We start from the raw sequence: 23,613 nt of genomic DNA, 5'->3' as shown, positions 1-23,613 counted from the left end.
TTGGATAGAATGTTCTAATGTATCTGAGTTTATCTGGTCTAATATATTTAAATCCAATGTTTCCTTACTGATTTTCTATCTGAATGAAGTATCCATTATTAAAAGTGGTATATTGAAGTCCCCATTTTTTTTGTTTTTCGGGGGTTTTTGTCTTGTCCTTTTTAGGGCCGCACCCATGACATAGGAGGTTCCCAGGCTAGAGGTCAAATCGGAGCTGTAGCTGCTGGCCTATACCAGAGCCACAGCGATGCCAGATCCAAGCCGCGTGTGCGACATACACCACAGCTCATGGCAACGCAGATCCTTAACCCACTGAGCAAAACCAGGGATCAAACCCGCAACCTGAGGGTTCCTAGTTGGATTCGTTTCTGCTGTGCCACGAAAGAAACTCCTTCATTTTTAGAGGAAACATCAGAGTGCTATATTTTCTAAGCTCTTGTTTGCCAAGACATTTCTATTAGCTTTATCACTTTATTCCATTAAAAATATGTAGAATTTGGTGGAGTTCCCATTGTGGATCAGCAGAAACAAATCTGCCTAGGAACCATGAGGTTTTGGGTTCGATCCCTGGCCTTGCTTGCTCAGTGGTTAAGGATCTGGCATTGCCGTGGCTGTGATGTAAGCCGACAGCAGCTGTAGCTCCGATTAAACCTCTAGCCTGGGAACCTCCATATGCCTTGGGTGTGGCCCTAAAAAGAACAACAAAAAAAAATGGTAGATGTTGGTCACTTGTCTTCTGACAGTTAATAGCAGTAAGGGCTGGGGCTACCAATTTTTCTACCAAGACGTTTGAAGAGTCTTTTTCCCCAGAACATGAGTATGATGCTGTTAATTTTGTTAATGAAATAAGGCCTTCCACAACTGCCCACTTAGTACTTAAAAATATGAGTTCTTCTATTGTAATTATTGCTTCAGATTACCATTTGGTTTTCTTTTGAATAAATAACACTTACCTGTTGGTTCTGTTTTCAATCTCTCCATTTTTTTTTCCCGGATGTAAGAGCTTCTCAGATGTTTTCCAGATCACTTGACTTTTGGATTCAATGTTAATTCTCCTTATCTTCAATGAACTTTCCTAATATATTTTGGATTTCTATTTCTTCATGTATTTTATTAGGGCAGATACTTATTTGAGAGTACTGAGAAGCAAAGTTAACGTGGGCTCAGGAGTAAGATCACTTGGAATGGAACCCATCTTGGCAACTTACCAGGTATTTGACCTTAGTTTTTTGGGGGGGAGGAGGGCCACACCCATGGCATATGAAAATTCCCGGCAAGGGGTCAAATTGGAGCTACAGCCGCTGGCCTATGCCATAGCCACAGCAATGCAGGATCCAAGCTGCATCTGCGACCTACACCACAGCTCCCGGCAACACAGGATCCCTGACGCACTGAGCGGGGCCAGGGATAGAACCTACATCCTCGTGGATACTAGTCAGGTTCATTAACCTCTGAGCCACAAAGAGAACTCTGACATAGGACTTTTCCTTATCTATATAAGACGGATATAATGGTCCCTGCCCTATTGAGTTTTTGTGAGGATTAAAGGAGTTAATACAAATAAAGCCTGTAGGACAGTACTAGGCACATACTGAGATGCAAAGGGGGGCTGTAATTACTATTTGAAAACTGTTTTTGAATCTTTTTTTTTTTTTTTTGGTCTTTTTGCCTTTTCTAGGGCCGCTCCCCTCGGCATATGGAGGTTCCTAGGCTAGGGGTCGAATCAGAGCTGTAGCCACCGGCCTACACCAGAGCCACAGCAACGCAGGATCCCAGCGGAGTCTGCAACCTACACCACAGCTCACGGCAACGCCGGATCCTTAACCTACTGAGCAAGGCCAGGTATCGAACCTGCAACCTCGTGGTTCCTAGTCAGATTCGTTAACCACTGCGCCACAACAGTAACTCCTGTTTTTGAATCTTAAAAACGATTTTTTTTTACATGTGTTCTTTTTGTTCCTTCAAAGATAAGGATTTCACCATGAATTCTCTGCCATGACATACATGTACAGTGACCTTTTCTGTCCCCTCTACTCCCCCACTGTGGTTAATCTTAACTTGAATAGCAGCAGCTTTCCCTTCTCAAAACTGCAGCTGAGGTTGGTGTGCATAGACCCTGCCTAGAATGTGTTTTTTTCCTAAATGAAAAGTCAAGATAACTTATGCTCCATTTTCTCCTGCTTGAGAACAGGCACTGTGACATCCTGACTGCCAGTGGCAATCTATCTCTTTCATTGATAGGGCAGTTTGTATCTTCTTTCCCACCCTCTGCTGCTGTAGTAAATTCAGACCAAAATCCCTAACCCCTACCCCCACCAAATTCTGAATGCTGAGGTTATGAGAAATTGCACCGACTTTAGACTTCAGCACATGGGTTCCTCCTGTTTCTAGCAACACTGCACATACTGTCTTTGGGGTCTTTTTTGGCCGTATCTGCAGCATACAGAATTTCCCAAACCAGGGATCAAACCTGAGCCACAGCACTGACGATGCCAAATCCTTGACCAATAGGCCACCAGATAACTCCAGGCTTCTTGACTAATGATAATGAGGCACTCCTACTAGTTTGCACAGGAAAGCTATAGGAGTTCCCGCCATGGGAATCTGTGTTAAAGAATCTGACTGCAGTGGCTAGGGTTATTGTGGAGATGTTTGACCCCCTGCTCAAGCGCAGTGGGTTAAAGGATCTGGCATTGCTAAAGTATTGCACAGGTCACAGCTGCAGCTCAGATTCAAACCCTGCCCTGAGAACTTCCATATGCCACAGGTCATAAAGAAGCAATCTATAGATGACATTCACTTAACCTTTTAACAGTCCCCAAAAATGTAAATTCAGATTTATTCTCTAAAATGGAGCTTCTTGGAGTTCCTATCATGGCTCAGCAGTTAACAAGCCCCACTAGTATCCATGAGAACACAGGTCTGACCCCTGGCCTTGCTCAGTGGGTTAAGGATCCAGTATCGCCATGAGCCGTGGCAGCTCATGAGTCGCAGACACAGCCCAGGTCCCATGTTGCTGTGGCTCTGGCACAGGCCGGCGGCTTCAGCTCTGACTGGACCCCTAGCCTGGAAAGCTCCATGTGCCTCAGGTGCAGCCCTAAAAAGATAAATAAATAAAATGGAAGCTTCTTTAGTTACAAATGAGTCACTAATACTGCACAGTGGTATTTCAAACAGTTATCTATAGCTTTATAACAAAAAGTATTAAAGATGACAAAAAACTTAAAGCAGAAGAAAAATACATTTGTAATCTCAAAATGTTTGGGGATTTGATTTTTTTATATTATTTTTTACAAAGAGTTAAATCAATGAAACATCATTTTAATACAAGCCGATTCAGGGTAATCAGTCACCTGGATCATAGCAGGCATTTCTAGCTACACAGGGCTGTCACCTTAGACAAAAGAAGTTGTCTACAGCTTCTGGATCAGCATGGCAGAAGCCCCTCCTCCTCCGTTGCAAATACTGGCAAGACCATATTCTCCTTGCTTCAAGGCATGAGCCAAGTGAACGACAATCCTGGCTCCAGACATCCTGGGATAAAAAAAGGATTTTGGTTTTTTAACCATTTATAAAATATATGAATAACCAAAAAAAAAGCATCTATTCCAAATTAACTTTTTAAAAAGGTTATTAGCCTTGACTTATAGCTGAATGTAACTACTTTTACTTGGGAGACTTGTTTCAAGAACAGCTATCTTTTTAAAATCCCAAGCACAGACTTTAACCTTCAGTTATCTGTCTTCTTCAACATAAAATATTAACTTTCAAGGAACAGATGTTGATTATCTCTGTGTTCAGTGTGGACCCTATCAGAAATGGTATCTGCCTTATGAAAGGTAGGAAGGAAGAAAAACTATTAAACCAAGAGTGACAGGAAGCATTTTAAGTTTAGACACAAATAAAAAGGCAGCCATTAGATATCTAATATCTAGATAACTTTTTCTTTATGATTTTACCTACCCAATTGGATGTCCAAGAGAAACAGCTCCTCCATTGATATTCACTTTTTGGGGATCAATCTCTAGCATTTTAATGTTTGCTAAAACAACCACACTAAAGGCTTCATTTACTTCCCACATTGTAACATCTTCTTTTTTCAATCCTGCATCTTTTAGAACCTAAAATTTTTTAAATATAGATTATGTTCAGATAATTAAGTCAATAATTATTTTCATTATTTTCTTGAAATTCTGCAATTTCTGCAACATAAACCTTGATGCATCAAATATTTAAACATGGACTTCCTCAAGTTTCCAAGAGTATGGGCCCTTTTATTCTGATTTAATCTCTCATCTTACTGCATTGTAATCAAAGAATCTGGTTTATATTATTTGTTTTGGAGAGAGAAAATGATTCTTTTGAACATTCCATGACAATCTGAAAAGAACATGTACTCTTTATTTGAGAGTACATACTTGATATGTATTCTTTTTTTTTTTCTTTTTAGGGCCACACTTGTGGCATATGGAAGTTCCCAGGCTAGGGGTCTAACTGAAGCTACAGCTGCCAGCCTGCACCACAGTTCAAGGCAACGCCAGATCTTTAACCCACTGAGGGAGGCCAGGGATCAAACCCACACCCCTCATAGTTCCCAGTCGGATTCGTTTCCACTGCGCCGCGATGGGAACTCCTGATATGTATTCTTAAGATCTACTTTATTGATTATATGTTGCTTAGTTCTAGACTTTATCTGTCAAATGAAAGAGGACTAAAATGAAAAGGTTATATTAGTCTCTACTATTAGTAGGTTTGTTTTCCTTTACATGCCCTAGTGTTTCTGCTTTTTTTTTGTAAAAGTTGCTTTGGGGTTATCTGGAGCAATTTACCTTCACTGTGAATATACTCTTTTATTGGATGTGCCGTTGTGGCTCAGCGGAAACGAAGCTGACTAGCATCCATGAGGACTTGGATTCCATCCCTCACCCTGCTCACTGAGTTACCCATTCAGGGTTTGCGTGAGCTGCAGTGTAGTTCACAGACATGGCTCAGATCTGGTGTTGCTGTGGCTGGGGTGTAGGTCAGCGGCTACAGCCCCATTTCAACCCCTAGCCTGGGAACCTCCATATGCCTCGAGTGTGGCCCTAAAAAGACAAAAAATAAGGTCTTTTATTATATGACCTCTTGTTTGGTGATTCCTCAGCTATTGCAGGGAGGTGCTGTGGGGCTAGTGGTAATCCTTATGCTATTATCTTTCTAAAATATTGCTAATACCCTTTATCTTCAGAATTTTTTGTGTGTGAACAATAAAATTAACATGAAACTCTTCCTCATCCTTGGTAGCTTTCTAAGCTGAACAGCTCAAAAAGCTTCCTCTAGTTCCTATAGCACAAGTTCCAACATGTCTAGCTACTTTTCTAGCTTTCAGAATCTAGCTGAGAACATTCATCACCAAGGTGATGCACTCACTTTCAGAATTTGTATAATTCTGTGGCTTTGTGAGATCTCCCAGTGGTCTTTGATCCATCTCTATGGTTATTCCCCACTGGTTTCTGTGTTTTTTAAAAAATCTGGATGCCATCCTCAGAAGTTCTCTCTCAGGGTGCGGCCCTCTACTTCTGAAATGGAGTATCTGCTGGAGTGTTGAGACCCATGAACCCCTAAACCAACACAACACTGTCTCTCTTCCTGCGATCCACTAGGAACTTCCTGCAAAAATTCAGACTGACAATCTGGAGTAGGTAGGTTCTCTCCATATCTAGTTTTACTCTAAGACCAACTCCTAGCAGTTCCCTTTCAGGATGAAGACCACTCCTAGTAATTATTAGCTTTGAATTCTAGAACCCTGGACCCTCAACATTGCTTTTTCTCTGCCACACCAACCTCCCACTTTGTGTGGTTACTATTCCAGGTGTGTGAGTTCAGCATCATACTTACAAGGGATTTAATTATGTTGTTTTTAATCTACTCAAGATAGCCTGCGTGTTGCTCCTTTACTTCTGTTGTCTTTGTGGCTAATTGTTTTCAGAAGAGAGACGGTTTGAAATGAAGCTACCTCTATGCTTTGGCCTATGAAAGACATTTAAGATCTAAAACATGGCAATCTTGGTACACATAAACTAGAAATTGGCATAATGGAGTATGGTCCTTATGTTGTTCTCACCTTAGGTACAGCATATGCAGGTGCAATTGGAAAATCAATAGGATCTACAGCAGCATCAGCAAATGCTTTATAGAAAAATAACAGATTGTTAAAATCGTTTTTACAGAGCTCGGGCTTAACAGACACAACTTAGAATAGATTTACAAGGAGATCCTGCTGAATAGCATTGAGAACAATGTCTAGATACTCATGTTGCAACAGAAGAAAGGGTGGGGGAAAAACTGTAATTGCAATGTATACATGTAAGGATAACCTGACCCCCTTGCTGTACAGTGGGAAAATTAAAAAAAATAAAAATAAAGTGAAAATCGTTTTTACAAGCACACAAAGCTTTATCAATTTATGTAATATGTAAAAATGCAAGTTTCCTAACACTTTTATTTAAATGTATGTGTGCCTTATCTAAGATTCTACTCTTCATAAAATTATACCAATTATTTCAGCCATTGATTTTCACAGATCGGGAGTTGGAAAAATTGCCTCCAAAGACATGAGCATTATCTAGAGATATTTTTGGTTGTTGCAACAGGTAGAATGCCACTTAACTGTAGTATGCAGTGGGTAGAAGCTAAGGATGCTGCTAAACATCTTAACATGCACAGAACAGCCCCTACAGCACATAATTATTTATTGCAAAATGTCAATAGTGCTGATGTTAAGAAACCATGATCTAGGGAACTCCAGTCATGGCACAGTGGAAATGAATCCAACTAGTATGAGGACACAGGTTCAACCCCTGGCTTCACTTGGTGGGTCAGGAATCTGGCGTTGCCGTGAGCAGTGGTGTAGGTTGAAGACGCGGTTCGGATCCCGAATTAACTGTAGCTGTGGTGTAGGCCAGCAGCTGTACTTCTGATTCGACCCCGACCCTGGGAGTTTCCATATGCTGTGGGTGTAGCCCTAAAAAGCAAAAAAAAAGGAACAATTACCTAAACAAAATGATATCTTTTGAAATCCTCAGGCATATTATAGCTAGAAATAGATTGAGAGCAAGCCAAAGCCAAATAGTTAATAATAAATGACAGTATAGCTAGATTTTCCACATTTCTAGACTCATAAACCTATATGTTTTTCCTTTTTTTAATCTTTCTTTTTTTAAAATGGCTGTACCCACAACATATGGAAGTTCCCAGGCTAGGGGTCAAATTGGAGCTACAATTGTCAGCCTACACCACAGCCAACACGGGATCGGAGTGAAATCTGTAACCTACACCTCAGATAGTGGCAATGCCAAATCCTTAACTCACTGAGTGAGACCAGGAATCAAACCCGAATCCTCATGGACACTCTGCTGATTCTTAACCTGCTGAGCCACAGTGGGAACTCCCTTTTTTTTTTTTTTTTTTTGTCTTTTTGCCTTTTCTAGGGCCGCATCCATGGCACATGGAGGTTCCCAGGCTAGGGGTCCAATCGGACGGAGCTGCAGCTGCTGGCCTTTGCCAGAGCCACAGCAACGCAGGATCCAAGCCACGTCTGCAACCTACACCACAGCTCACAGTAGCGCCCAATCTTCAACCCACTGATAGAGGCCAGAGATCGAACCCAGAACCTCATATTTCCTAGTTGGATTCGTTAACCACTGCACCACGACGGGAACTCCCCCCATATTCTTATTATTCTACTTGACTCCATTTCCCCGCAGTGTCACAGGAAAACATGTACCTTGTATTCTCCCACACATCATACAGGATAGGAAAAGATTTTAAAAGCTTCCTCTTATATAAAGTAAATCATAATGAAAGTATTCAAGGAGCTTCTATCTCAATTAAAAAATGTATTATTTTTGTGACAAAGTACAACCTACAGATAGAAATAGCCAACTTCAATATTATGTATAACAGTCAAGGAAACTCGATTTTAGGAAGAGCTTTTGTAGAGGTTTAGGAATAAACAAATTCAGAACAATTTCTACCTGCTATTCTTGCTAGTGGTTTAACATTGAGCCTCTTGGCTGCATCTGCAGTCATAAGAACCACAGCAGCTGCTCCATCATTCAATGTGCTGGCATTGGCAGCTGTTACTGTACCTGAAAACATCAATAAACATGGCGTCAGAACATTCTTTCACAACACAGCTGCCAGAGTTCCTGCTGTGGCGCAGTGGAATCAGCAGCAGCACCAGGATACAGGTTCAATCCCTAGCTGGCCGGGCACAGTGGGTTAAAGGATCTGGTGTTGCCACAGGTGCAGCTATCAATCTTAGCCCTCCAAAGGCTTACAGATATATAAACTTGACCTTCATATCACAAAAACCTTCAAGATGAGATGCATATGAAACACTGGATTCTATAATCATTCTACAGTATGTTCCAGAAGCAAGTACTAACTGCTAAGCAATTTGAAATATATTTTCAATAAATACTTGTTAATTCCACTTGAGCCTGATATATTGAAAATGTTAAAACATCTGGATGTTTTCTAGAACTACTTTTTTAAAATCCTTAGGCAATTCTAAGACTAGATATGGGGTTCTTTTTTATTGTAGTTGATTTATAACTGACAATTTCCGCTATACATCAAAGGGATTCAGTTATAGGTGTGTATACATACACACACACGCACACACATATTCTATTTCATAGTTTCTGCCCATTACAGTTTATCACAGGATACTGTGCTATACAGTAGGATATTGTTGTTTATCCATTCAACATATAACAGTTGGGTCTGCTAATCCCAAACTCTCAATCCATCCCTCCCCTTTCCTGCCTCCCCTTTGGCAACCACAAGCCTGTTCTCTATGTATGTCTTTTCTGTTTTTTAGATAAGTTCATTTGTGTCATATTTCATATTCTCTAAGTATTATCATATGGTATTTGTCTTTCAGACTTAAACACTTAGTATGATAATCTCTAGATCCATCCATGTTACAACTGGCATTATTTTTCTTTTTTTATGTCTTAGTATACCCTATTGTATAAATGTACCACATCTTCTTTATCAATTCATCTGTCAATGGACATTTAGGTTGTTTCCATATCTTGGCTATTTTGAATAGTGCTGCTATGAACACAGGGGTACATGCATGCTTTTGAATTAATGTTCTCTGCATAGATGCCCAGGAGTGGGGCTGCAGGATTCTACAGAACTTTACTTTCAGTTTTATGAGGAAGCTCCATACTGTTTTCTTTAGTGGCTGTACCAATTTACCTTCCCAACCGTGTAGAAGGGTTACCTTTTGCCACACCCTCTCCAGGAACTGTAGGCTTTTTAATAATGGCCATTCTGACCAGTGTGAGGTGGTACCTCATAGGTTTGATTTGCGTTTCTCTTATAATTAGTGCTGTTGAACATCTTTTCATATGGTAAGTCTAGATATGGAATAGTGATTTTTTTTTTTTTTTTTTTTTTTTTTTTTGGCTACACCACAACATATCGAAGTTTCTGGGCCTGCGACTGAATCCGAGCCATAGCTGCAGCAACAGCAGATCCTTTAACCCACTGTGCTGGGCTGGGGATCAGACTCGCACCTCAGCAGTGACTCAAGCCATTGCAGAGACAATGCTGCGCCACAGTGGTAACTCCCTGATTCTATTTTTTATGCTTCGTTTCTTTTTTTTTTTTTGGTCTTTGTAGAGGTTCCCAGGCTAGGGGTTGAATCGGACCTATAGCTGCTGGCCTGCACCACAGCCACAGCAACACCAGATCTGATCCGCATCCCACAGCCCACAGCAATGCCAGATCCTAAACCCACTGAGCGGGGCCAGGGATGGAACCTGAGTCTGCATGGATACTAGTCAGATTTGTTTCCACTGAGGCACAACAACAGGAACTCCTATGCTTCATTTCTTAATACTAACTGTTCTCCAATAGTTCCTGTCATGGCAGAGCAGAAATGAATCCAACTAGGATTGCAGGTTCAATCTCTCGCCTCACTCAGTGGGTTAAGGTTGCATTCACAGCTCGGATCCTGCAAGGCTGTGGCCGTGACGCTATAGCTCAGATTCAACCCCTAGCCTGGAACCTCCATGAACCACAGGTGCGGCCCTAAAAAGCAAAAAAAATAAAAAGGAAAACACTAACCGTTTTCTTTTTGGAAAACCGTCTTCAGCTTTGGAACTTTATTAAAATCAACACGTTTATATTCTTCATCTTCTTTGACCACTGTATCTGGTTTACCTAAAACAGAAATATTTTAAATTAAGTAATCTTAGTAGTTAGGATAACAAGTGGTTGCTCAGTAAGAAACAGTACAGCAGATGCCTGGTAGCCTGTGCCTCCCTTTGTAAACCCATGTACTTTAAATGAGCCCATATCAATTCTGTGCAAGAATGTGCCATCTTGAATGCTCAAGAATTTCTCTTAGTGTCTTAAACAAGTGTTGATTAAATGGCCTGATGCAGTTGAAGTCTTTGATTCAGCCACATCCTATTCTCTTCTCTCTCAAGCCTCCTTCTGTGATCAGAGACCCCATTCTTCGAACCCCAGGGGTAGATGTCCAACTGAGGTTGGATAAGCTCTATTAGTCATTCATTCTGATCACAGCAATTATTTCTAGAAAAAAATGTAACCTAAACCAAATTATTGAGTCTTTACTGCAGATTTATTCTGCTGCAATTGGTGAGGAGGTCTCTTAGCACCAGATCTTAACCCACTGAGTGAGGCCAGGGATCAAACCTGCATCCTCATGGATACTAGTCAGATTCATCTCCACTGAGGCACCATGGGAACTCCAATATATTTCTAAATTAAAAATAATATGCTTAGTGAAATTTGCAATTGAGTTGAAACTAAATATTAAATTGGGTTGATTTTTTAACTAGCAATATTCCTCTTTATTACCCACAAGTAGAAGTGTCAGTGTCCTCAGTTGAAATGTACAAAGATAAAAATATACCCATTTAAAACTTAAACATAAAAATACAAAAATAAAACTTAATCAAAAAATTTAGCAACACTTAAAGTCTACTAAAAATCTATTTTGGAACATTATCCTTCAACCTTTTACTGAAATTGTGACGGGAATAACTTCACTTCGAAATTTTCCGGCTTCCCATGCTGCTTTACTTCTGGTGTAGGAGTTAATAGCGTAGGTGTCTTGTTCATCACGTGGAATATTCAGCTTCTTTGCAGTATTTTCAGCACAGTTACCCTGATAAGAGTTGTAATTTTTAAAATAATTAACTTTGTATAACATAAAATAGTGGTTAACAGTTAAATTTAGTTTCTTAAAATATACTTTTCTGTACTAGGTAATTTTTGTCTTTCATGTCTCATCTTCAAATACTTGAATTTACCCAAAACTGATATTTCAAAGGCAAATAATTAGATATGGAATACATTATTATAAGTCAGAAAATTCTCTGTATTGGTATGGGACAATTTATTCAACACTTGAGCCATGCTGATACAGTGAGCATTAGAAAGACATTTTCCTGGAGTTCCTGTCACGGCACAGTGGTTAACGAATCTGACTAGGAACCATGAGGTTGCAGGTTTGATCCCTGGCCTTGCTCATTGGGTTAAGGATCCGGCGTTGCCGTGAGCTGTGGTGTAGGTCGCAGACGCAGCTCAGATCCCACGTTGCTGTGGCTCTGGTACAGGCCAGCGGCTACAGCTCCAATTCGACCCCTAGCCTGGGACGCTCCATATACCATGGGGGCGCCCCTAGAAAAGGCAAAAAGACATTTTCCTAAAATGAATAGCTAAATCAGTATTTATATCTTTCAGTTCAGTTTCTAAAATACATGTATTTTAAAAATCAAGTGATATTATATACAGATGGCATTTCTCCATTAAAAAGCAGTCATTACCATATGAATTTTATTGTAGACATCAGTGAGCCCATCTTTTACAATCAAATCTTCAAGCTTTACCCCACCGTAGGGTGTTGTTCCTCTGTCCATCACATAGGGGACGTTGGACATGCTCTCCATTCCACCTGCCACCATTACATCCTGCTCAGCAACACACACAAACCCAGCATCAATTCACAACACCAGGGTCAGGAATGCTGACCCTCCACACAAAGGGAAATTCCTGGCTAACTTCACAGTAACCCCTCTTTATCCATGGTGCTACATCCACAGGTTCAACTGCAGTATGTATTTCTCAAAGAAAATCCACACATTTAGTGGATCCAGGCAGTTCAAACCCCTGTTGTTCAAGGTCAATTATCACTGCAAAACTACAAAAAATACCCTATTTTACATGTACTTTATTAAACATCTGCTATACAGTCACTGTACGAAGTACCTCTTTACACTGGTGAAAGGAGAAGGTCTTAAAATGTTTATAATGATGGAGTTCCCATAGTGACTCAGTGGTAATGAACCTGACTAGTATCCAGGAGGACACAGTCCTGGCCTCACTCACTGGGTTAAAGATCTGGTGCTGCAGTTAGCTGTGGTGTAGGTCACAGACCTTGCTCCAATCCCGAGTTGCTGTGGCTGTGGTATAGGCCAGCAGCTATAGCACTGATTTGAACCCTAGCCTAGGAAGCTACATTTGCTGTAGGTGCGGACCCATAACCTCAGTTCTCAGAAATAATCCTATTTCCTTGATTGAAATCCTCATCAACTATTCTTAGACAGCTTATTTCCTGCTTGATCATCTGACATGTAGCCTTTCCTTCCACCCAAGTATCATCTACACTTATCTGAGTCATTCTGGCTAGAATGTATATCTGGTTATTGTATTCCTTAAAGGACTCCATAGCATAATATATAAGGGGCCTTTATAATCTGCCTTCTCTCTCCCAGTCTAATCACATGCCTGCACCTGTAGTTGTAACTCAGGTCATGTAGAGCTGTTCGAAGTCCTTGAAAGATACCATGCTAAATCACACACACCTCTGCACTTCTGACCTTTATCAACCAACCTGTGAAACACCTATTTTTCCTGTTTTAAGGTAGAACACAGCCACTTCATGTTTTCCCTGACCACCTATTTCTATCCCTTTTTGGAAGAGTTTTCCTTCTTTCCTTTCCCAATTACTGTGTATTGCTTTCCATAACAGTATTGTTAGGAGTTCCCGCTGGTGCTACAGGATCAGTGGCATCTTGGGAGTGCCAGGATGTAGCTTTGATACCTGGCCTGGCACATAGGTTAAAGATCCTCGGTTGCTGTGAGCTGTGATATAGGTCACAAATGCAGCTTGGATCCGGCATTGTTATGAATGGTGTAGGTAGCTGAAGCTCTGATTTAAGCCCTAGCCTAGGAACTTCCATATGCTGCAGGTGTGGCCCTAAAAATCAAACAAAACAAAACAGGAATACAAATCAATGTTTTTAAATCTGACTCAAATTCTCCTCTTAGGGATTTTTTCCAAAGACAAACTGAAACTTGCACATGATGAGACTCATGTTTTTGGGGAATTTTTTTTGTTTATTTTGCTTTTTAAGGCCACACATGTGGCACATGCAAGTTCCCTGGCCAGGAGTCAAATCAGAGCTGCAGCTGCTGGCCTACACCAGAGCCACAGCAACGCAGGATCCGAGTCGTGTCTGTGACCTACACCAGAGCTCACCACAATGCCAGAGCCTTACCCCACCGAGCGAGGCCAGGGATCGAACCCACAACCTCACGGTTCCTAGTCAGATTCGTTTCCACTGCACCAGGACGGGAACTCCGAATTCCCTCATTTTATACTTTACCCTTTTCAGTTCTTAGCATGTGTATTAGGTTTCACTTTTTTTCCCCTCTTTGGCTTGCCTTACAATTGGAAACAAAGCAAGGGAAGAGTAATAGCAAAGGTACACATAATTGTAGTTCTTGTATATGTAAGAAAATCTGCAAACACCTCACAAATGATTTTTACCTTGGTGTGTTATGCCCTTAGTTCTACGCGTCCAGGTGTCATCTCCTAACAACCAGTATCTATTTGCCAAGCAGCCTCTCTCTTGCTCCATCTCAGGTAAAGACAAGATCATCAAGGCCAGAAGTTACCAAGTGGTTTAGCAGGTTAAGGATCTGGCACTGTCATGCTGTGGCTTGGGTTCAATCCCTGGCCTGGGAACTTCACATGCTGTGGGTATAGCTAAAAAAAAAAAAATCAGCAAGGCCAATACAAAGTCTGCACAATTTTACAAGTGAACCTGGGCATGAGGAACTACAAATTAGTCATCAATTCTCAGCTCAATCAATGATGAATTGATCAGCATCTTATTTTCATCAGATGATAAGCATCTTATTCTCATTTATGATGAAAAACCTTCTCTTTCTGGCAAATAATATTTATTATGTTTTAAATCATCCAGAATCTCTAAGTAAAGGAGCACTCAAAAACTGAAACATCCTGGCTGAAAACTACTTTAACGCAAGACACTGAAGCTTCTGTTTTGACCTCTACTTCAAATGGAAATGGCGGAGTTCCCATCGTGGCTCAGTGGTTAACGAATCTGACTAGGAACCATGAGGTTGCCAGTTCGATCCCTGGCCTTGCTCAGTGGGTTAAGGATCTGGCGTTGCCATGAGCTGTGGTGTAGGTCGCAGACACGGCTCGAATCCTGTGTTGCTGTGGCTCTGGTGTAGGCTGGCAGCTACAGCTCCAAGTAGACCCCTAGCCTGGGAACCTCCATATGCCTCAGGAGCAGCCCAAGAAATGGCAAAAAAAAAAACGGAACTGGCAAATCCAGACATTCCTGAATGTCTGAAACAACACAGCAACTATATGAGAAAGATTCTCACTCCTAAAGTATAAATATGCTTAGATTTTGAGTGTCTTTTAGCACTACATATTATTTTAGTTATAAAATGGAAAAGAAGGTACTTCTTACCTGATGTCCACACATAAGATTCTGAGAGGCCATCATGATGGCTTTCATTCCTGAGGCACAAACTTTGTTTATCGTGGTGCACGGAGTAGAAATAGGTAAGCCTAAAACCAATATAAGTCATATTTTGAAAAAAAAAAAAAAAAAAGATACTCTTCAAAAACAACTGTAGAATTAAATTAATAAAATAGAGCATGTTAAACTATAATCTGCAACATTTCTGCTGCCCATGTTAAGTCTATTATGCATTTAACATTTTTTTAATGCTGAAATGACCTCCATTTGGCCAAGTCAAACATCTTAAGTATAAAAGCAAAAATATATTCCTATTACCTGCACCCAGTACCGCTTGCCTTGTAGGGGCTTGTCCTTCTCCTCCCTGCAGAACATTGCCCATGTACACTTCTTTCACTTCTTCTTTTGGAATCCCTTTTTTTAAAAAATCAAAAAGGCATTTCCATATTTTATTCAATTAAATAATTAGTAATGATCTAGTAAAGTACATGGCATTATATAGCAGGAATGGTTTCTTTTCCTTGTCAGTTTTGAGTTTCATTCCTAACACTCTTACTACAAGGACTTCTTTTCTTCTTCTTTTTTTTTTTTTTTTTTTTTTTGTCTTTTTGCTATTTCTTGGGCTGCTCCCGCGGCATATGGAGGTTCCCAGGCTAGGGGTCAAATCGGAGCTGTAGCCACAGGCCTACACCAGAGCCACAGCAACTCGGGATCCGAGCCGCGTCTGCAACCTACACCACAGCTCACGGCAACGCCAGATCCTTAACCCACTGAGCAAGGGCAGGGACCGAACCCGCAATCTCATGGTTCCTAGTCGGATTCGTTAACCACTGCACCACGAGGGGAACTCCAAGGACTTCTATTCAAAGGAATTCAGAAATGGGATTTCCCCTTGTGGCTCAACAGTAACAAACCCAACCAGTATATATGAGGATGTGGGTTCAATCCTTGGCCTCACTCAATGGGTTAAGGACCCGGCATTCCATGAGCTGTAGTGTAGGTTGCAGAAACGGCTCGGATCTGACATTGCTGTGGCTATGGTGTAGGCTGGCAGCTGCAGCTCTGATTCGGCACCTAGCGTGGGAACTTCCATATGCTACAGGTGCGGCTCGAAAAAGCAAAAAAAAAAAAGAATTCAGAAATGTAGGCATTAATTCATTTCTAAGTAGACAGTGCAAAATAAACATTTTGTCCATTGAATCCCTGCACCCTCAACACAAAAAGTAAAGCAGCTACTGACCTGCCTTTTCAATGGCTCCCTGAATAGCAATGGAACCCAGCTTAGTGGCTGGCAGAGAGGAAAGGCTGCCTAGAAAGGATCCAATGGGCGTCCTTGTAGCACTTACTATGACCACTTCCTGGCAAGACAAGATGGTAAAAAGTATTTTACCCAAATCCTCTTTCATTAAATAAACATAATTCATAGATATATTATCCAAGATATATTTTTTATGAATGACTAGTTACCAAAGATTAACATAATCTCAATATTTGAACAGCAGTAAAATCAGTTTGGTGCTGGCATTTCATGATTTAAGACCTAACAGAAAACCTAAAACAAACCAGTTCTAAAATAGGCACAGTTCCTTCCGAGTTCTCATAGGAGGTTTCAATCCAGAAGCTTAAATTTCCAGTCTATTCCTTAGTCAAAATTTAAGAAATGATTACCCTTGTTAATTGCATAATAAACAACCCTAATCAAAGGGCTTCCTTTAATGAAGGTAACTCAGAGTTAGGAATCATGACCTGTATGCTAGTGGTGGCAGAACCACTTATCTAGGACACAACCAGTGCCATAATTTCTTAAACTATTAATAAGATGATATGAAGTATGAGAAAAAATAGGTAAAGAGCTCTCTTAAATATTAGAAAATACGGTTGTAACAATTCTCTCTTTTTTTTTTTTTTTGGTAACAATTCTTATACTTGCCTTCTACATTCTCTTAAACAGATACATAAATTCTCATACATAATAGAGCTGTTCCTAGATTCTGGTCGAAGGCTATGACTATGTCATTTTGGATCCATATGAAACGGAGAAGGGACCCCTCAGAAAGTACTTGGTGACCAAGTGGTGGTCCTAATCCCCAGCCTTGTTCAGTCCCTTTCTTCTGCTATCTTCCATGTGATCTCTGCAATGTACCAGCACAGTATAATGGGCGTCCCTGACAGTGAGGGAAGAACAGTGCCCAGTTTGAGAGAAGGCTGTTTACAGTAGACAGTGGGGAAGAAGAGGGGAGACTGACTTCACTTCCTTTAAATCCTTGAAATTTTAAAGCACAACTTAAATTTATACTTACATTCAAAGTGGGTTTTGATACATAACTTCGCTCCACATATCTTATTTCCTGCAATATAAATAATATTAATCTGTATCACTTTATACTTCTCAATAATGAGGTTATGGTAATTTCTTTTGGCTGTGTCATACTTTTATCTCCAAATTTTCCAGTTAACATATATCATTCTTTTAATTTTAAAAATTACTGAAGGAGTTGCCATCATGGCTCAACGGTAATGAACCCAACTAGTATCCATGAGGATGTGGATTAGACCCTGGCCTCACTCAGTGGGTTAAGAATCCAGTGTTGCCATAAGCTGTGGTATAGGTCATAGATGTGGCTTGGATCCCGTGTTGCTGTGGCTTGGTGTAGGCCAGCAGCTGTAGTTCTGATTTGACCCCTAGCCTGGGAACTTTCATAGCCTGAGGGTATGGCCCTAAAAAGACAAAAAGCTCAGAGGAAACAAACCGAACTAGTATCCATGAGGTTGCAGGTCCCATCCCTGGCCTTGCTCAGTGGGTTGAAGATCAGATGTTTCCATGAGCTATGGTGTAGGTCACAGATGCGGCTCGAATCCCAGGTTGCTAAGCCAGGAGCTACAGCTCTGATTGGATCCCTAACCTGGGAACTTCCATATGCCTCAGGTGCGGCCCGAAAAAAGCCAAAAAAAAAAAAAAAAAAATCCAGCATTGCCACAGCTGTAGCTCAGATTCAATCCCTGACCCAGGAACTTCCATATGCAGCCATGGCAGCCAATTTAAAGAAAAAAAAATTTGCTGCTTTTGTAATATACTCATCTGGTTGACCATTGGAAATGTATGTTTTAACTTCTGATGAGTTTATCATCTTAAAATTTCTAAGCCTTTTTAAGTATAGCTTTATAAAATGTAGTTTTAAGTTAAATCTAAGTTCTAAATTAAGTAATTTTAGAGTACCACAAGAAATTATCCTTGTTCTTTTAAAAAAAACACTTCAGGAGTTCCCTTGTGACTCAGCAGTAACAAACCTGACTAGTATCCAGGAGGACTCGGATTCGACCCCTGGCCTCACTCAGTGGTTTAAGAGATACGACGTTGCCATGAACTGTGGTACAAGTCACAGATGCAGCTTGGATTTGGCATCGTTGTGGCTGTGGCGTAGGCCAGAGGCTACAGTGCCGATTCAACCTCAAGACTGGGAACTTCCAAATGCCTCCAGTGTGGCCCTAACTTTAAGTAAAACTTGCTATCTCTTCATCCAATTCTAAAAAATCTCTCTTGGAGTTCCTATCGTGTTGCAGCGGTTAACAAATGCAACTATTATCCAGGAAGGTTCGGGTTCAATCCCCGGCTTCATTCAGTGGGTTAAGGATCTGGCGTTGTTGTGAGTGTGGTGTAGGTTACATATGAGGCTCAGATCCTGTGCTTCTGTGGCTGTGGTGTACGCTGGCAGCTACAGCTCGGATTGGACCCCTAACAGGAACTTCCATACGCTGTGGATATGGCCCTAAAAAGACAAAAAAATAAAAATAAAATTAAAAATATTTTTTTTTGGCTGCACTGGAGGCATGTTCAACTTTCTAGGCCAAAGACTGAACCCAAGCCACAGAAATGACAATGTCAAGTCCTTAACCACTAGGCCACCAGAGAACTCCCAAATATCTAATTTATTTGTGGTAAACATAACAAATATAGTCTATATTACCTATGCCAGAGCCAGAGATAAATTAATTTTTAAGAAGGAAAAAAATATTTTGTCCCTCAATTCTCTCCACTACTCTTAGGAATGAATGCCAATAATAATTCTGAAAATGAAGGTAACAGTTCAGAGAGCTAATTTATCTCAAATTGGACAATTTACAGGAAAAACATTTTTTTTCTTTTTTTTTTTTTTTTTGTCTTTTTGCCATTTCTTGGGCCACTCCCACGGCATATGGAGGTTCCCAGGCTAGGGGTCAAATCGGAGCTGTAGCCACCGGCCTACGCCAGAGCCACAGCAACTCGGGATCCGGGCCGCGTCTGCAACCTACACCACAGCTCATGGCAACGCTGGATCCTTAACCCACTGAGCAAGGGCAGGGATCGAACCCGCAACCTCATGGTTCCTAGTCGGATTCGTTAACCACTGCGCCACGACGGGAACTCCAGGACAAACATTTTTTTAACCTCTGGAGTCAGAAAGCATAATAAATATTCAAAATTGACAAATTATACTTAGAACTTAATCTTATCAATAGCTATAATGACCAGGAGTTCCTGTTGTGGCTCAGTGGTTACTCTCACAGAGTAATAAAGTCTACAAATAACTAAAAACTTTAAACTGACCCCCAGAGTTCCCATCGTGGCGCAGTGGTAACAAATCCGACTAGGAACCATGAGGTTGTGGGTTCGGTCCCTGCCTTTGCTCAGTGGGTTAACGATCCGGCATTGCCGTGAGCTGTGGTGTAGGTTGCAGACGCGGCTCGGATCCAGCGTTGCTGGGGCTCTGGCGTAGGCTGGTGGCTGCAGCTCCGATTCAACCCCTAGCTTGGGAACCTCCATATGCCATGGGAGCGGCCCAAGAAATAGCAAAAAAATAAAAATAAATAAATAAATAAATAAACTGACCCCCAAAACTTAGCTTTTCATAGGTTAAACAAGACACTCAGAGATAAGAATAGAGGCATGCAAATTACAACTTAAAAAGAGAATTTTTTCCTAGGCAGTGGAAGAATAGAACTTAATTCTAAGGTAATCTCTTTTCTGATGTTAATATGATAGAATAAGTCACTTTTATATAGAAAGTTCATAAAAGCAACTTTGCTATAAGAAATAACCAATTTAGTCCTGATTTGATTCCAAATGTCATCATTACATATTCAATGCAGCCTCTAAAGAGATGCCTTTACAGTTTCTGTGAGGGAGAGATAACTAACACACAGAAAAGTATTTGGGGAGTTCCCGTCGTGGCGCAGTGGTTAACGAATCCGACTAGGAACCATGAGGTTGCGGGTTCGGTCCCTGCCCTTACTCAGTGGGTTAACGATCCAGCGTTGCCGTGAGCTGTGGTGTAGGTTGCAGACGCGGCTCGGATCCCGAGTTGCTGTGGCTCTGGCGTAGGCCGGTGGCTACAGCTCCGATTCGACCCCTAGCCTGGGAACCTCCATATGCCGCGAGAGCGGCCCAAGAAATAGCAACAACAACAACAACAAAAGACCAAAAAAAAAAAAAGAAAGAAAGAAAAGTATTTGATCTTTCACTTGCTAGATAAATATTTTGGGATCACTTACCTTACAGAAGGCATTATCAGAATAATGATCTGTAAACTATGGTCCCTATACTCAAGCAGCATTATAATCTTCTAAGGGAGAAATGCTTAAGTTATCTGACAGAATTTAACAACTATGAAGAGACATATTAAGCAAGCCATTCCCAGGGTTCAAAGCAGATTACTTAGTGTTGTGCAACAGTCTCCAAATATGCTGCAGGCAGAAGTTTCACAAACATTTGGTTTAAACTTACCTTTCAAACAGATCAATGTCAACACAAAAGAGATCACCTGTGTTACTTGTTACTATCAAATTAACCTGTTTGTGCAGAACTTGAAATAAAATACATTGGCTATCTGTGCCTTCAGGTGTTCCTCTGAAAGCTGAATGCTTACTCCCCTGAGGCGGGTCCACCCAAGTGATGAGCAGCACTGGCCCAGCCCAGCACACATGCCTGTGCTCAGAACACAAGGCCATGTACTTCTGCTTAATTATGTTCTCCTTGGTATCAGCTGTGCAAAAACAAATGCACCCTTAACATGTCATATAGTTTGAACCACTGCTTATAGACCCTACTTATCGTGAAGTATTCTAGCGTATCGTCTGAGGTCGGGAAGGTTGTGGTCCAAGGCCATTTTTGCTAGTTATAAGCAGGGTCTCCGGAACCAGAGGGAGCACAGAGCTCTTCTTAAAATTGAAGGTGTTTATGGCCACGATGAAACTGAATTTTATCTAGGCAAGAGATATGCTTATGTGTACAAAGAAAAGAATAACACAGTGACTCCTGGCACAAAACGGGACTAACCTGGGGAAAAGTTAACTCGTGCTCATGGCAAAAGTGGCATGGTTCAATGCCAAATTCCGAAGCAACCTTCCTGCTAAGGCCACTGGATACAGAATCCATTTAAACTTATTGAAAAGTAAATAAATAAAAGAGGATTTGTTCTCTTTAAAAAAAAAAAAAAAATCTACTTCTTGCCTATCACTTTGTTGCTGATTTCCTTCTGTGCTGAGACACAAAGACCCTGAACCTCAGTAAGTTCAGACACTGGCCTTTCCGTAGACCTAAACCCCCACAAATGGAAGAACTACTAGATGAAGCATTCTTCATTCCAGGAAGGAGGAGGAGCACCAGAACCAGTCCTGGGGCCACTAAACACCAGCTTTGAAAGACAATGCAAGCTTGCCTCTACCCTGATCCTTATTCCACTTCCCAAACTATAAAACCACCTCCTAACACCTTCCAAACGGAGCAGTCTTTAAGGCATTAGCCTGCTGTGCCCCTCTGCCTGGCAAAGCAATACAGCTATCTTCCCCGCCCCAAAAAAATCCCCCTCCCCCGGATTTCAGACGACACTACATCCCACTGGTTTTCTTTCACATCACCACCCTCTCTTTTCATCCACCTTCACGGTTCCTGCTGGTTCTGCCTGTCCTGGAAATACTGTCTCCCAAAGGCCTATACTACACCCTGTTTGCTTCTCTGCCTACACCCGTGTCTAAGTGAGCTCAATAAGGCCTATAGAACACCTTCTTCTTCAGCCATTCACAGCCCATGAGTCATCAAGTTCAATAGATCCCACCTGCATGCTATCTCCAGACTCTATCCACTTCTGCTTACTGCACATCACATCACCACTTGCCAGATCCTTAACTGCTGAGTGAGGCCAGAGATGGAACCTGCGTCCTCATGGATAGTAGTCAGGTTCATTACCACTGAGCCGAGATGGGAACTCTGGAAAAAGCTAGTTTAATGGGTAAGAGATTAAATTCCATTCCACAAAATGCCACTGATATTGGAAACCCGGTTGAAACAGATTTCCATGGTTAAGTAAAAAGCCCTTAATTCAAGTAACCAAAAAAAAAAAAAACTATTTCCCAAAGTTCAATTAAAAGACCACCACAGATCATGTGCTATGTAACCAATGGCCTCATTTTTCTCATCGACAACATCTGTTTGATTGTAAGCTCTTAATTAAACCATAAATTAGGAAGGTTCTGCACTTGGCTTTTGTATTTATTTCGTACAAACTTAAGACTACCTAGTTCACTTAATTCACCTACTCAACGTTGGCAGAAACCCACTTTGACCTAATGACATTTTTTGTGATTTCCCAAGTCATTCCTGAAACTAACAAATATGCTAAAAACCCATCTCTCCTGGAAATCCACTCTTCTATTATCTCAGTCACTCAAGATTAATTTTAGACTTCATTTTCCCTTGGCTCCCCAGCCTCACTCTGTATTTGTCAAGTTCTACGTTTATTCTTTTTCAATCTCTTGCATCATGCTGCTCCTTTTCCACTTACTGCCAGCACTTCAGTTCAAGTTACAACCCAACTAACTGACAAAAGAGTTTTCTCCCCACTTCAATTTTCCCAGACCTCTATTTACGACAAAAACAAAGGCGTCAATAGTCCTCACTGACTTGCGTCAAATCCAAACTCTCAAAATCTGAGTGGACTTTAAAGTGTACATCACCTTCACCTTCTATGTATTCCTTGGGTTTTGCAGACCCTGTGCACAGGTGCTTGGTGCTCTGAGTGCAGATCCTTTCCAGCTCGCCACCCGCGTCTCCAAAGAGTAGCCAAAGGAGAAAAAGGCTCTGGACTCCCTCGGGCGTGAGTCCCACTCAGGAAGAAACCGAGTTATTGTCCCTGATAGGTCTGGAGTTGTCCGGGGTCAGGTTCTATTATCACATAGTGCCTCCACGGTGTATGACTAATGGGGAAACAAAACCTGCCCAAGATAACGCTCACAACCGCCTTTTACAGAAAACCTGGAAAACAGCTTTACGGATCTTCGCTGCCCGTCTGCAAGGCCAGAACAAAGCCCGGCCTCCCCTCTCGGTTGGACCCAGAAATCAGTGGTTCCGACCCAGCGGAGTCCCCTCGAAGGGAACACTCGGGCCTAGGGGGGGCGCGTCCGCATGGAGACGGGGCGGGGGGGGCTCCTTAAGTCCGCACCGGGCCCCTTCCGGGCGCGAGGTCGCAGGCGGACAAGTTCTGGATCACAGCCCCCCTCACCTGCATCCGCCTTCGAAGCAGGAGGCTGCGCCCGCAGGCGCCGCGCACAAGGACCGACAGCACCGCCATGGTTGTAGGGCCCAAAACAGAGAATCCGTGACGGAGAGACGCAAGTGCGCACGGTGGGCGCGGAGCGTCCCCGCCCCCGTACAGGCTGCCTCCTCCAATAGTGGCCTCCGGCCCCCGCCCACCTTCTCCAATAGCGGCCTCTGACAGGCACGCCCTGCTGCGCCTCTACTTCCGTTCCC

At 41.7% G+C, this 23,613-nt stretch overlaps 1 protein-coding gene across 2 annotated transcripts; it reads right to left on the bottom strand.

Moving 5' to 3' along the window:
* On the bottom strand, positions 3,163-23,531 carry ACAT1 (acetyl-CoA acetyltransferase 1). 2 transcript variants are annotated; one of them, XM_005667301.3, is made up of 12 exons: positions 23,366-23,531; positions 17,132-17,179; positions 16,072-16,189; positions 15,150-15,245; positions 14,820-14,920; positions 11,856-11,999; positions 11,044-11,194; positions 10,126-10,221; positions 8,016-8,129; positions 6,104-6,168; positions 3,964-4,121; positions 3,163-3,534 (listed from the first exon to the last, which is right to left on the bottom strand). In XM_005667301.3, exons 1-12 carry the CDS (start codon positions 23,432-23,434, stop codon positions 3,414-3,416), a joined length of 1,281 nt encoding a protein of 426 aa, XP_005667358.1. In that variant the 5' UTR covers positions 23,435-23,531; the 3' UTR covers positions 3,163-3,413. The 2 variants fall into 2 exon arrangements, with proteins under 2 accessions (XP_005667358.1, XP_005667359.1); XM_005667302.3 differs by lacking the exon at positions 11,856-11,999.

The sequence above is a fragment of the Sus scrofa genome, chromosome 9 (genome assembly GCF_000003025.6).
Source record: "Sus scrofa isolate TJ Tabasco breed Duroc chromosome 9, Sscrofa11.1, whole genome shotgun sequence".
NCBI lineage: Eukaryota > Metazoa > Chordata > Mammalia > Artiodactyla > Suidae > Sus > Sus scrofa.
This window is presented reverse-complemented; position numbering and strand designations above follow the sequence as displayed.

Coding starts and splice junctions, on each gene's coding strand:
- ACAT1 (XM_005667301.3), bottom strand. CDS start 23,434: ATGGCGGTGCTGTCGGTCCTTGTGCGCGGCGCCTGCGGGCGCAGCCTC. Junction 6,169..8,015: donor ACCACTAGCAAGAATAGCAG/GTAGAAATTGTT, acceptor TTTTCTATAAAG/CATTTGCTGATGCTGCTGTA. Junction 3,535..3,963: donor TCTCTTGGACATCCAATTGG/GTAGGTAAAATC, acceptor TTTTTATCCCAG/GATGTCTGGAGCCAGGATTG.